Raw genomic sequence first — 15,608 nt, forward strand, 5'->3', positions numbered from 1 at the left:
ATCATAGGTATGTATGTATGGGGAAAAAACAGTATCTATAGGGTTTGGTACTATCCGCAGTTTCAGGCATCCAATATCGATCCTGGAATGTGTCCCCTGTGGATAAGGTGGGACTACTGTGTGAAGAAGATTCAGCCTCACAGAATATGTAGTTAGGAAAAGGGAGAAATATGTTAGCTTTTACAGATAATTTTGGATATTCTTCTTGAATACTACACCAAAACTGGACAGATCTTAGTTTCTTAAAGGTTAGTTTTAGTGTGGAATCTGACGCCATATCTAAAACATTTCATACTGTGTTACATTAAAATATGTTGGATCTTGTACTTCTGATGGATCTTTCACACATACATTGGTCATCTGGAAAATATTGCTTCACTGTATAACGTCAGTCTTCTCAGTATTGACTCATTTCATTATACGGTATTTTTAAAATCACATATATTAATATTATACCCCTGATCCCATCAGAAGTCTGTAAGTTTGGGGAAGCTCATGAGCTAGTAGTGGTAGATGCAAGTTTTCCAAAATTCTAATTTTTACTTAAAAGCTCAAAATTTATCATTGGCAACGAATATTGTCAGTGTTGTCCTTGAAGTGACCAGCTCACTTCATTGATTTTTTGAGCAAATGTTTGCCAGGTACCCAAATCTGAATCACCATAGTTGTCAGTCATTCAGGTTGAAAATGGAGTTCCATTTAAGAAGTGGCAGTTCAGCTTGCAACTCCATTTCATAAGTGCTTTTCCTTTAGACATCCTATAGCAGAAGTGCTTTCTGCTTTCTTCCCATTTATCACCACAGAACATGTAAAAAGACATCTATTCAAGGGTTGCAATTTAATAAACTTTTGTTTTTTACTACAAGTGTGTGGTAGTGAAGAATACGGTGACATCCAGTACAATTTAATATCACTGCCGTGATTCATGCTAAGGCACTGGAACTGTTACCCATCATTGCTTTTGCATTATCGGTGCAAATGCCAACACAGTGAATAAAGGCAAATTGTTCTGAAAGTGGTTTTGACCTGTGTATACCTCGAAAGGCTTCTGAGGATCCCAGAAGTCTCTAGATCACACTTGGAGACCCAATGATCTATAGATAAATCCTTCCGTAAGCCTTGATAAAAAGCGGGGAGGGGCCTTTATATTGGATATATGCATGTAATATCTTGGAGAGGCTGTGCTCCATATTATCCTGTTGAAACTCTGTGGAAAGCTTTGGAAGGAAATGTATTATTAAATTCTCACTTTCTGTATTTTGATTTTTGTTGTTGTTTAAGATCTATCCTCAGGAGAGACACAGCATAAGAGTCCCTGAATCTGGAGAACATTATGAACTGCATCTTTTGCACTACCTTCAAGAAAACCTTGGATCGCGTATTGCTGCTCTGAAAGTGATATAATTTTGACCTGTGTAGAACTCTGGTATACACTGGCTGTTTAACCAAATGAGGAGGTTTAATCGATAGAAAACATGGAACTGATCATCACATTTTGGTACCTGCCATATAACATCTACTTCTGAAAATATATTTGGTGCCATTGCGGGCGTCTACAGCTTGTGGGTAGTAATCTAATACCTTAACCGTACACATACAAAATTGAATGACACATATTTCTAAAGGACCCAGCAATACCATGAGAATTACTGAAAGAAATAAGACATTAGCACCATGTATCCATACTACCTTATTTTCACTTCTTAATAGCATTATAAACCTCATGGACTTAATTAGTGTATTTTTACAGTATACTTCTGAGTTTGTTAAAATATGATGATATTAGTGATTGGTTTGGTTCAATTCCAGAAAAACTCTGACTAGTTACAGATTTGATAGCACTTAAATGTAATTGAATAGCTTATGCTTCATTGCTTGGGGTGTATCCAGCATGTTATGAACTAATCACTATTAAACCTATGACTTAACCAGTCATTAATGATTTTTCAAGGATAATTTAGTGGCCTCCTAAAAACACTTATTTTGTTTCATTCAAGCTCTGACCAATTTTAGCCAATTTCAGCTGTATCTAGTATAAATAGTTCTCTCTGATGATATGACAGAGTGGGTTTTTCCTTTCATACAAAGGCAAGTAACTGTACATGTAGCATGGTTTAATTAGTCTTATAATATTGATAATTACAGGCAGAAAAATTTTAATCAAATGGTTAGAGCTTAAATATTTGCAGGCAATTTCTTCTCCTTTAAGAAAAGAGAAAAGTACACATTAACTTGTACTCTTCAGAAAATTTAGTGGGGCCAGTTTCCATTGGGTATTTCCTTACTGATTTCAGTTCCAGAGTTGTAGGGTGATGGAAGGGAATCGTGGTAGGGTGGGAGATACCAGGGGGTGGAGAATGACAGGGAGAGGAAAAGGAGAGGATCTGCTTAAGAACTAAGTAGAAGTAAAATTGGACCGAAAATCCTCATGAAAAAGTTCGGGGGGTGAAATTTAAACGGCTAGAATGTTAGTTAAGGAAACCAGGATGAAGAGTCACTGTCTTGCCAGCACAGTTACAGATTAACATTATTCAGGGAGGAAAAGTTCCTTGGTTATTTTTCTAATTCTCATTTTTTGTTACTTTCATCTTAATTTTGGTAACCTTACAAATTTAAACATTTTAAATTATTTGAACATCATTTAGATATTGTGAGCTTAAAGTAAAGAGGTTTCCAAACCACCTCTTCACCATAAACTGATCCCCGGCAAGCCATGGCTCTATTTTTAAGTGTTCAGAGCCTCTAAGCAATGTCGTAAATGGCCATGACATTTTCCTGGTTTAGCCGTAGCACTCGACTGTTAAGGGAGCTCATAGGCTTTCAGGTGCTGATTGGAATCTGTCATCTTAGAGTCTTGGGGTGTTGTTGGGTCACATTGCCCGCGGCAGGGAAGGCACCTATGAGTTTGACCCTTTTTATCACAAGCCTCAGTGTTTGGAAAGTTGTTTCCAGTACTTTTAAACAACGCTCTAAGAAAAATTGCTCTTTTTCTTTCTCACCACTACGGAGAGTAGATTTCTCCCATAGAGAGCACAGCCTCCATTAGTAAGGGTGATGACTGTGCATCAGAGGTGAATTCATCATTGAGAGCCAGGTGGGAGGTGGGCGAGGTCCGGAAATGGCAGGGTGACCTGGTGGTTCTGTCCTTGGGAAGGGGATTGGGTTTTGCTGTTTGTGTATTTATACTGTATCATAGGTACCACACTTTTCCTTATTGTCTGTGTATGTATTGATTTTCTTGTTTATGATATTTTCCCATGCCAAGGTGTGTTTATATTTTTTTCAATGTTAAATTAAATTGATTTGGGTAATTTTTCTTCCCAAGAAAGTATTTTCCCCCTTGATTTAACTATATATCTGACTATCGAAGGTGGTTTTTGTTTGTGAACTGATCGGCCTCCAGGGATCTATCCTTACATAATATGCAAAAAATGGAAATGGTATATAGTGGTTTTTAGACATCTACTCATTTGAAACCTCTTACCCGTTAAGGCTGTTTCTTCACAATGGCATCTCTCATTTTACCAAAACAAACCCTAAAGAACCTCAAGTACTCTTGAATTCACCAGTGTTTTCCTTTTGCATCTTGCCTGTCCTTTCCTCATATGACAAGGGATGCCTCTGTTATAATCCCCAGTTCATTAAATGCCATTCTCCTTCTATAGGGGGAAAATACGTGACTGAATTCACGTGCAGAAAGACAGTTTGATGAGTTTCATTTTAAAAACTGACATGGAAAACATCATAGTCCTTTCAAGCAATCAGTAAAAATCTCACTAAAACTCTTTGTACCCTGTCTATGGGTAACATCTTAAAAGGCTAAGAGTATATAGAAGTAGCAATACTTTTTGGTAAGAGCCGAAAAGCACTGGTTTAAACATCAAATGGGGTGGGTTTTGCAGGCTTGATAAATAGGTGCACTTGAGCAACCATCAACAGGTATAGTTGCTTATGCATTGTTGAGCAGTGGGACTCAGAATCTAAGATTCATCTGGGATGCTTATTACTAAAAAGAAATGCAGTCTTGAACTTACTCTTAGAAGTTTGGATTTGGTTGATTTGGGTGGAGACCGGGAATCTGCATTCCTCACAGCCTTTCCAGGGTGATTCTAAAGTTGTTTGTGGGCTACTTTCACAAAGTCTTCTGTAGAGAATGGAATCGGATTGAGAAAATAATAGGTGACTTTTACACTGGACTGATTTACAAACACCTAAAGCAATAGCGAATGTAGCTGCTCATCTGTGATCACTATTGGGCCCTTCTCACTCTGAAAGAAGCAGAAGGTATCGTGAACTGTGTATCCTCTTTGGAGATTCATTTTGGAATGAAGGTTCTTCCCTCGATGCCGTAGCTGGCTCATTTCGAAAGCCTCATACAAGAGGATGAAGTCACAATGCATGCATTACTTTTTAACAGGATGAGATATAGATATTGATGCTTACTTTTTTTTACTACTTGTTTTATTCCTTACAGAAGGTGTATCCCACCTGTCTGTAACAATTCTCTCTTTAGGTGGAATGACTCCTATAAGATCTCTCACTATTGTAGAATCGTAAATTTTTCAAGCTATTATTATCTTTGATATAACCTAATGTTCTCATTGGATAGAGGAGGAACCTACATAGAGAGAGAGGAGAAAATATACCCATGGCCATGCAGCCAGTTAGTGTTCAGTTGGTACTAGACTCCATCCAGATGCCCTGACTCATTAGGTAGTTTAAATGATATGTAGAAAAGGCAAATTTTTAAAGAAGTATTTATTAATATATTCCTATGAAACATTTTAAAGATAACATAAAATGGTTAATTTTTCCATTCTAAAGTAAATGCTAAGCATGCTTATTAATGAAGCAGTACTTCTAATTAGTATATGACATTCTGAAGTTAATTAAAACTGTTACACTAAATGTGTCTTCCTAGTAGTGGGGGATTTGGGAATTGGGATATAGAATAGATTGCTTGCTTAAGCCTGGGAGCCTAACTTAGAGCTATTTGAAGTAAGAAAAGAGACATGGCCATATCTAAACTAAGAGATTGCAGGTGAGTGTCCATTCCCAGCAGACATAAAGGAATAAGGAAACTTCCCTGACTCCCACTTTCCCAACCCTACCCGGCCTCACCTCTCGGTCTTGCAGCCTACAATATGGAGACATGTCAGTGCGAGGTGCTGGCTCCTGCTTTTCTTCTTTTGTCAAGAGACAGTCCTGGGTAATCCTTTCAGAAGTCCCTCACAGAGAGAAAAAGTAGTATTTGTATGTTTATTTTTGAATAACCCAAATACAAATTTACGTTGTATTCAGCACAATTGGAGTTCAGGTGTTTAATTTTGGAACATGAAGTGCCTGCTGTTTTAAGCATTGACTTGTATAAAAAGAATTGCATGTCTCACTCCAGTAAGTTTATGGGTTTTTTCATTTTCAGCTACATGGCTTTTAATCATGTAAAGTGAAACATTAGTTTTGTTGCATTTTATTACAGGTTCTTTGTTGCAATAAAGATGCTGCTACAATTAATTGATGTAAATGTTCCTTCCCCCCTGCCCCTTCCCTATTTGTACAGTCTTGCCTTGATTAGTGGCAACTGTGGAGTGATTAATACACACGAACAAGGTCATGTGTTTGCAGCGGAGAAAGGAAGACTGCAAGGTGATTGCCAGGGGTTTCCAGTAGAAACAGCAGCCAAAAATGCATCCGAACCCAAGGGGAGGTGTGCAGGGAACGGTTCTGTGCCTGCAAGTGGTTCCCAGCAGCCAGCCGATGTACTGCAGGGGTGGGTGGTGCCGGGAGCCAGTGATTAGCATGTCCTTCCTGAGCAGCTGGGATTTTCTCAGGGATGCTACTTGGAGTTTCCAGATAGTGGTCTCTGCGTGTTCCCTGGGAAATGTTTGCAGAGGTTTCTTCGACAGTTCTCTGGTCTGTTGAAGCTGTACTGGGGAAGGGGGAGAGAGAAGCAGATGAACCCCTCTAAAATTAGTAAATTTGGGGTTTGTCTGATAATCCTTCCAGAACAGGCACTTACTCTGGATTCTCTAACCCTCTGAAGTGGTATGCAAAATATTGCTTGAATGAGTGGAAGTGCATTCTGGGGAGAAAGGCTTTGGCTTCTCCATATTCTCAAAGGGAGGATGATCCACCAAGAAGAACCACTGCTGCATTAGCTATTAGGTTTGTAACCTTTTAATTTTTAAACATTATTAATTATTTTTTAATGCCCCCTTTATTTATTTGGGAGGGAGCAAGAGAGCACGAGCAGTCGGAGGGGCAGAGGGAGAAGCAGACTCCCCGCTGAGCAGGTAGCTGGATGTGGGGCTTGATCCCACATCCTGGATCATGACCTGAGCCGAAGGCAAACGCTCAACCGACAGCCACCCAGGCACCCCAAATGCTCTACCCCCAATGTAAGGCTTGAACTCACAACCCCAAGATCGAGTCGTATGTTCTAGGGACTGAGCCAGCCAGGCGCCCCAGGGTCTTAAAGCTTTATAATTTGTATACAGAAATTATTAGAAATAAAGATGATCTTGGGGCGCCTGTGTGGCTCAATTGGTTGAGCGTCTGACTGGATTTCAGCTTAGGTGGTGATCTCAGGGTTGTTGGATGGAGCCCCAAATTGGGCTCCACACTCAGTGGGAACTTTGCTTCTCTCCTTCTCCCTCTTCGTCTGCCCCCCCACACAAATAAATAAAAAATACATCTTAAAAAAAATAAAGATGATCTTTAAACAGGGCAGTGCTATAGACCAGTGCTTCCTAACATTTTCACCTCATGACACACACACAAGAAGGCATTTGTATGACGCTCTGGGATAGACTGAGGCAGACTGGGTTAATCTGTTGAGGCTGCTTGCAGCACGAAGTGACCAGTGAGACCCCCAGGCTCTGAAGCATACATATAATCTCATTTATGGCACTCCAGTTGGGAAACTTACAGACTACCTTGGTCTCTCTCTTTTTTTCCCCTAAGCTTATTTTTTTTTTTTTAATAATCACTACACCCAAAGTGGGGCTCAAACTTACGATCCCAAGATCAAGAGTCACATGCTCTTCTGACTGAGCCAGCTAGGCACCCCTTCCTTGGTGTCTTTAATTCAGCTTAGATCTTTTGCTAATCAAAAATCAGAGGTTTCGGGCGCCTGGGTGGCTCAGTTGGTTAAGCGACTGCCTTCGGCTCAGGTCATGATCCTGGAGTCCCTGGATCGAGTCCCGCATCGGGCTCCCTGCTCGGCAGGGAGTCTGCTTCTCCCTCTGACCCTCCCCCCTCTCATGTGTTCTCTCTCATTCTCTCTCTCTCAAATAAATAAATAAAATCTTAAAAAAAAAAAAAAAAAAATCAGAGGTTTCTAGCGTACCTGGCTGGCTCAGTTGGTAGAGCGTGTGACTGTTGATCTCTGAATTGTGAGTTCGAGCCCGATGTTGGATGTAGAGATTACTTAAAATCTTCAAAAAATAAAAATTAAAAAAAAAAATCAGCTTTCAACCTGGCCATAAACATTCTGCAAATACTGGGCTGGAGGTGCAGACATCCCAGTGGCTCTAGGGCTCCAGGGCACCAGAGTCCTATCAGGGCCCTGAAACCTTTGGATTTCCCTCTGGCTTAACCTCACCCACTCAGGGGTTACGAGGAAACAATGATTGATCCCTTGGTATTTTGAGGGGGTACAGTTGAAACAACTGCAGTATGAGAATCTCATGATTGTAATTTTATTTTGGGCTTGGAGTGGTTTCAGGAATTACCAGGGTTTAAATGTTCATCAGCCTGGTTCTGTCCCCAGCTCTGGTGCCCTGACCTTGCCACCCTGAAAGGGGTTGAGCTCCAGCTGAAATGGATTAGATGGGGTTCAGCTCTGACTCAGCTGAGTTGTTGAATTTGCTGTGTGCTCCTTTCTGAGATACTTTCTAAATTGGCTCCCAAACTTGCGTTCTAGAAATATAAGTTTGGAGAAACAATTAGCCAGTTCTAGGACTCTTCCCCACCCCCCAAGCCCAGTCCCCTGCTGTCTTCACTGGAATGGCCCCCTGCAGAGGTGGCATAGGTTCACATGCTGGTCACAGGTGCCAACTCTGCAGGAAGGTCCACTGGCCAGGTAGGTTCTAGAAACCACACTGGTCTTCTGTAGAATGAGCTCTCCCTGTTAGCTGGGTTTCTGGGCATATCTGTGGTCATAGTTGCATCCCTAACATGCATGTAAATGCTACGGTGTGTAGTTCGGTTGGGTGCTTTAGGATGTGATGCCTCGCCAGTTAACGGCTTTGCGTTGTCTCAACTGTCCCTTCCCCCTCGTTCCTCAGTCTAGGACCTGTAAGGTCATGGTGGGCAACTGTAACAGCTCTCTAAGTAGCCTGGGTTGGACGTGAAGATTAAGAATTCCAAGTGAGGGGCGCCTGGGTGGTGCAGTCGGTTAAGCATCTGACTCTTGGTTTTGGCTCAGGTCGTGATCTTGGTCGTGAGATCCAGCCCAGCGTCGGGGCTCTGCGCTCATCGCAGAATCCCTCCGCTCCTTCCCCCGCCTCTAAAATAAATGCATCTTGAAAAAAAAAAAAAGAATTCCAAGTGACTTTGGGGGATGCCTGGGTGGCTCAGTCGGTTAAGTGTCAGACTCTTGATCTCAGCTCAGGTCTTGATCTCAGGGTTGTGATTTCAAGCCCCACACTGGGCTCCATGTTGGGCATGGAGCCTACTTAAAAAAAAATAAAAATAAAATTCCTAGTGACCTCAAAGAAGCTGCTCTCAACTTTCGTTCGGCAAATATTTAGTAACAGTCATGTGCCAGGCTTTGGTAGGCCACGAGAAAACAGAAGAAGAGGACACAGCCCTTGTCCTGGATAGGTTCTCAGGACCAAGTCACCTCCCACCTCACTAACACACCCAGCAGGACACTGCCACTTTCTTAAATGAACTTTCTATTCTCACATTCCTGCTCCAGCCCCTAATCAAATCCAAGGCCCTGTGTCACCCGACGTTTCCCTGCTTTCCCCCACCTAGGCTCTTCAGTCACCACAAGCATCCTGAGGGATCCCTCTTGCAATTAATAGAACACACACTTTGAAGTCGGACCTAGGTTCCTCTAGGCGTCCCACAGAGCGTATGGGAATTTCCCCACCCGAGATAAGTGGGATGGCAAAATGATCCAAGCATTGGCTTTGGAGCCTGGCTTCCACCTTTGCCTTTGCTACTTGCTAGCTTTGTGGGCTTGGGCATGTTCACATAACATTCTGACCCTCCATTTCCTTGAGAATGAAACAGGAATAATACCAGAACTCTCCTAAACAGATTGTTGTGAGGATTAAGTTTGTTTACTGTACTGCAAAGCACTTGGTGCCTGGCCTGCAACATAAGTGCTCAGTAAAGTAAAAACCTGTGGTTCAGTCCGTTAAGCATCTGCCTTTGGCTCAGGTCGTGATCCCAGGGTCCTGAGATCGAGCCCCGCATCGGGCTCCCTGCTCTGCGGGAAGCCTGCTTCTCCCTCTGCCTGCCGCTCCCCCTGCTTGTGCTCTCCCTCTCTCTCTGACAAATAAATAAAATAAAATCTTAAAAAAAATTAAAAAAAAAATAAGTGCTCAGTAAAGGTTATCTCAGATTGAACACTTAATTTTACACCGTACTGTTTGCTTCTCCAGTTAGATTACAGACTCTGAGAGTAGGGGCCGTATTTAAACTTGGCAAATTCTCCCCATCACACAGTCAGTCACGCAGGAATGGCTTCTTAGATAGTTGAGTATCAAACAGTTTTTTTTTAAGATTTATTTATTTGAGAGACAGCGTAAGCAGGGGGAGGGATAGAGGGAGAGAGAGAATCCCAAGCCGACTCCCTGCTGAGTGCGAAGACCTAGGGTGGGCTCACAACCCTGAGATCTCCGCAACCTGAGCTGAAACCAAGAGTCAGATGCTTAACCAACTGAGCCACCCAGACGCCCCTCAAACAATTGTCAAATGAATATTTTGACCTTGCTATTTAGGTTTCTAAGCACCCATCTACGAATTCACTAATAGGACTGCCAAAAAAACAAAAACAAAACAAAAACAAAAACGAATTCTCCCTAAGTTAAGCTAATTTTAGGACCCTTTCTTTGAAATGTCATTGGAATTGTTATTCTTTGTAAAAGCCCCGACTGAGACTTTAAGCCTGGAGGAGTGTGCTTCTTAGCCCTGGTGGCTGTCACAATTGCTTGGGGAGGTTTTAAAAATGCTGATGTCTGAGTCCCTCCTAAGATCATTTACATCACCATGGGGAGGCGGGGAGGAGGTCTTCCATCTTTTCATTTTTCTTAGAAGCTCCCTAGGTGATCCTACTATGCAACCAAAGTAAAGGTAGAGCAATGGAAGATTGTGTTCACGGCATGTTCACACCAGAACAGATTCTTAGAAAATATCTCACCTACTGCTTGACTTCACAGATGAGAAGCTGAGGCCCAGAGCCAGGAAGTGATTATACTGTAGCCATCCCAGCCGCTTCGAGCCCACGCTTGAGCCCCGATCTTCCAGCCCTGTCTTCATCTCCCAGAGCAATGTTTTCCCAAACCAGGGCTCAGCGGAGGAATTTGCCAGAGTGAGGAAGCTGAGAAAGGCTCCAACAGGAGTGGAAGGAGTAGAGGAAACCTCAGGGCTCCAGGCCCTCCAACCACGATTTCATCGTCAGCAGCTTAGCTTCTTATGTGTGCTGGGGAAACGAATGCGTTGTGCAGCTTAAAAGAAGAGGCCAAAAATCAGTGACCCTTCCCATCATTTTAGCAGTGGGGAAACTGAGTCCCAGAGAAGATTGCAAAGCCATTCAGCTGTCAGGTTGGCAGAGCTGGTACCCAAAGTCAGGCTGACTAAACTCCCTGAAGTACCAGCAGGTAAGGTGACCCCCCTACAGGCACAAGACTAGCTGGGAGCTGGACAGAGACACTTCTAGGGCTCCTCCTAAATTTCCTAAAATCTAAGATGTTACCCTTTGTAAGATCCTGATATCAGAAATATAAACATGTGAATAGGAATGTATTTTAGAATCAAGGAAATATGGTATTTGCCTGAAATCTGAGTGCCTTCAGGGACTGAGCTCATGCTGAGAAAGCATGTCCTGGGTGGATCTTGGATATAAATCTCCTTGAACTTGCCCAGAGAAATAAGGGGGAGCGTGGGAAAGACTAGAGAATTTGGAACCTGATAGACTTGGGTTCAAGTCCGACAGTTGTGATCTTGAGTAAGCCCTTTGCTTCTCTAATCTTGGACAAAGTGGGGTTCTAATACCGCCTTCATGGAGTTGAGGTGAGGCCAAAGTGTGGAGCGCAGGCCTGGCATGGAATGGGGGCCCGGAGGTGGTTGATGAAGCTGATATTGGCACTCCTGCCACTGGTCTGGCCCCCACCCCCACCCCCACCCCCAAGGAGTGCAGTGCTGCCAGTGGGAGCAGTCCACTCTCCAGGACCTGAGTTGTCAGGCCTGAGCCCTGGGGAGAAGGGAGATGCTGGGTGGGGAGAGGAACATGACTCAGCCCCAAGGATCTTGGGAGAACGGCAAGTTCTGGGATGTGAGCAAGGAGGGTGGGTACAGAAGCCTGCCATGGGGGTGACTAGACTCGGCCTTGGTCTCAGATTACTTGCCACCTGCCTGACCCAACAGCTGATCTTCCAGTATTGCACATCATTCGGATGAAGGTATCATTATTGGTAAGGCCCTGGTAGGAATACCATGTTTTACCTGTGAGCAGGTAACACATTGCCCTCTGAGTACCAACTGCTACCATTTGTAATGGTGAGCGTCCCACCACTTAGAGTATTTCCTCATGACAGTGTCGTGTTCAATTTGATCTCCACAATAAGCTAGGAGACATCAGTTAGGTATTAGTATTATTCCCCCCATGGTTTCCCCACCCCACTCCCCAGAGAATGGAATTAGAGCTCAGAGAGGTTGTACATCTTTCCCAAGGTCACGTGAAGAAGTGGAATGTTAATTCTGGCTTCCCTCCTCCATTAGCAAGCAACGTGAATTCAACAGCTGCCATGGGCCTCGCTCATGCTGAGGGATCCAGGGATCTGAGGATGTTCAGAGGAGCCAGACACATTCTCTACTTTCTAAAGATTCTTAATCCAGAAGTGGAGATGGCCATGTAAACAAAAGAGGGTGAGCACAAAGGGAACTCTGTTGAATGCTGTGTGAGCTCCCAGGGGGCAGAGCAGGACAGCAGTTAGGAGTATGGGCTTTGACCTATCCTGACTCCCACTGAATCACTTCCCACTGTGTGACCTTGAGCGAGTTACTTAACCTCTCTGTGCTTCAGCTTCCTCTTTTATAACCTAGAACTAATGATGGTCCTACAGAATGGAGTTGCTACAAGCTCTGATATGAGAAAATGCACACCAAGCTCCTCGTATCTGGCACACAGCACTCAACAAACAGGAGCTGTTATTTTTTCTGGGCAATGGAAAAAAAGATGGTCAGGGAAGGCTGCACAAAGGAGGTAGCACTTGGAGTAAGTTTGGAGGAATGAGTTTCCCCAGGTGGGAGAAAGTCGTTCCAGGTAAAGTATTCTCTTTGCACAGGCATGAAGGGATAAAGCAGGGGGTGGAGGAGGTAGCTGGCACACTGGGAAGCGGGAACCTGAGTGTGGGGGGCAATGAAAGGAACAGGCAGAAGGTTAGGGCTGGAGTGTGCCGGGCCTTGGATAATGAGTGCCAAGGGTGCTCTGCATCTGGCCCCAGCTCCTCGGCTTGCTTCACTTCCACAGGCTTAGTTTGTCTGAGGGACCACAGGAGAGGGCGGGTCACGGGGGAGACACGCTTTGATGGGGAACAATGAGGAGGAAAAAGGTTATTGCACAGAAGGGGCCTGGGGGGAGGGCCCTGGCCCCCAGAGGCTGTGGGTGGACACAGTCTCCAGCAGGAGGGGGTGCATCTTCCAAAGCGGGGTAGATGGGGCGCCTGGCTGGCTCAGTCGGTAGAGCATGCAACTCTTGATGTCGGGGCTGTGAGTTCGAGTCCCACATTGGGCGTAGAGCCTACTTAAAAGAAGAGGGAGTGGGGTGGACAATGTGACTCATATTACCTACCTTTCGGTTCTGCTGAAGGCAGTGTGCCCATCCTGCCAAGGTCAGTGTGTTCAGCTGCAACAGAGCATCCAGAGCCCCTGGGAGAGAGCAGGTCTCAGCCCCATTATGCCGGATGTGCAGCGGTTTTCATAAAGGGGCGCCAGAAAGGAGCCGTCTGAATCCCAGGCTTGCTGGGGCAGGCTGGCCTTGAGCAGAGGTGGGCGTTGAGGAGCTGTGGTTCCAGACAGGAGCGAGCTGTTGGGTGCAGCAAGGCAGTGATGGGAATGGGGCAGTGGATCAGTGTTTGCCTAGAGAGCTGAGGAGGAAGGATGATTCAGGGCAGGAGGGCATCTGACTGAACCATACAGAGAATTGTGTCACTTTTTTTTTTTTTTTAGTTTTACTTTTATCCCAATTTCACAGACACATAGCTTTATATAGTCAAGTTCTAAAACAACTCTCTAAATAAAATGTGTGTAATGTTACCGATTTTTTTCAGTTTTTATGCATTATTTAGTGGCATTTCCACTATGCAAACTTAGAATTTAACTGTTTTCCTTCCCATTTGCACCAAACACACACATTTCCCATCCCCCTCATCTTTTCAATATAGTTCTATTGTAATTTTACTTAGACTAATATTCAGTGCTTACACATCATTGTAATTATGCAAATATATTCAGACATGAGTCATGTAATAAACTTTGAGTCATTTTCATTCATGCAGAACTTTGTTTTATCTAGTTAATAATTATCTCTTTTTAAATATATATATTTGTTACTAATTCAATCCCAAACTTGTCAGCCTTTCCATTGATGTTCTGTTTTGTTTAATTGCCAGTATTTCCATTGTTTTCTGCGATACATTTCCATTGCCAACATACAACATGTCAGATATTTAATGAGTTTAAGAGGTTTTGATTGGCTAGTCTGAGAACAGAGCCATCATTTGTCATGTCAATTCTTTAGGGAAATGTGTTCCAATTTCCAGGCAATTTTTTAAATAAATTGTTTTATAAATGTACCATAGGCACGATCACCTGTGTAATGCCAGTTCCTGCCCTCAGGGAGCTTCTAGTGGTCATCTGAGACACAAGACTGAGACAAACTAATTATGTAAATGAAGAATTGCCCATATGAGGCAGAAATAATCCAGGGCCTATTGAGTGATACAGACAAGCGGGCGAGGCCTGGGTGGTCACTTTGAAGGAGCCGGGACTTGAGTTGAGTTTTAAGGGATTGTATACATATTTTTCCATTGTGGTAAAATATACATAACATAAAATTTACCATTTAGCCAGGTTTCAGGGTACAGTTTTCAGGGTATAGTGGCAACCATCACCACTATTTATCTCCAGAACATTTTCATCATCCCAAACTGAAGATTATTTTTTTTCACCACTAAGTTACATTTAATATTTCTGATTCCAGAAATAACATGTGTCCCGTGTCAACAAAGTGTTAAAAACATAGAAAACACAAAGAAGAAAATAAAAACATCCCACAATTCCATGAATTGGTTAGCGATTTAGCGGTGAGGGGTGGAAAGACATGTCAGATGGAGAGGAGACGCATCCCATGGGCTCAGAGGGCTTGAGCAGAGGCGCAGTGCGGGAGGTGGTTTTGAATGTGAAGGGTGAAGATACCATAAAGGTATCTAACTTGTGTAGCTTCCTTAACAGGGGATGAATGGGGAAGGGAGGCAGTGAGTGGTTCGAATGGTGAACCCAACCCAGTAAAGACTCCAGGAGTTGTCTGGTTATCTAGGACTATGTAACAACAAACCACCCCAAACTTAGTGGCATAAAACGGTAGCAGCCATTTGTTATTATTACTGGCTCTCACAGTGCTGGGGGTTAACTGGTCTCAGGGTCTCCTACGTGGTTGTAGTCAGACGGGACCTGGGGTTGGACACGGAGAAGGTTTCCTCCCACATTTGGCTCCTGTAGCATTTCTCTGTCCATGTGACCTCCCCTCATGGTCTCTCCAGCTTGGCAGCTTCAAGGTGGCCAGACTTCTCACATGGTAACTCAGAGCTCCAAAGGCGCATGTCCCCCAGAGAAAGCCAGGTGGGAGCTGTGTCTACTTTTGTGACTAACCTCAGAAGCCAAGCCGCCAAGAAGTTTCACCGCCACCACATCCTCTCCTTTAGGCCTGAGTCCTTAAGTCTAGCCTGTATCCAAAGGGAGGGCAAGTAGACTCTACTTCTTGAAGGGAGAAGTGCTAGAGAACTCATACCCATGTTTTAAAATCACCACAGTGGGGGATTTTGTCATCTACTCTAGAATGGTCTGAGCGCCACAGCCCCCCACTGTGGGTCCTACAGAGCACGTGGTCCTTCAATTCTGGATTTCGAGTCACAGAGCCTACTGAGATCTCAGAGGCTACTTAGGCAAGTGCTCCCCGACATTGTTGGAAACCCCCTTCACAGTAATACTCTATCTCGAGGACTCCCTTAGTGATTCAAAACTTTCATCAGTTTTGCATGGCATATAATAAATGAGCAACTTCTTTTAACATTCACTAAAAAACATTAATTAGGATCTTTTTTTTTTAAGATCTTATTTATTTATTTGACAGAGACACAGGGAGAGAGGGAACA

At 43.6% G+C, this 15,608-nt stretch overlaps 1 protein-coding gene across 3 annotated transcripts in view; it reads left to right on the forward strand.

The window, feature by feature from the left end:
- DPP8 (dipeptidyl peptidase 8) overlaps window positions 1-5,514 on the forward strand; it is a 63,165-nt gene extending 57,651 nt beyond the window's left edge. For all 3 annotated transcript variants that reach the window (XM_036087165.2, XM_036087166.2, XM_078079197.1), the window contains one exon: window positions 1,282-5,514. In XM_036087165.2, coding sequence (XP_035943058.1) covers window positions 1,282-1,404 — 123 coding nt within the window. In that variant the 3' untranslated portion in view covers window positions 1,405-5,514. The remainder of the gene's footprint in view (window positions 1-1,281) is intronic.
- Window positions 5,515-15,608: the final 10,094 nt, after the last annotated feature.

Source organism: Halichoerus grypus, chromosome 8 (assembly GCF_964656455.1).
Source record: "Halichoerus grypus chromosome 8, mHalGry1.hap1.1, whole genome shotgun sequence".
Taxonomy (NCBI): domain Eukaryota; kingdom Metazoa; phylum Chordata; class Mammalia; order Carnivora; family Phocidae; genus Halichoerus; species Halichoerus grypus.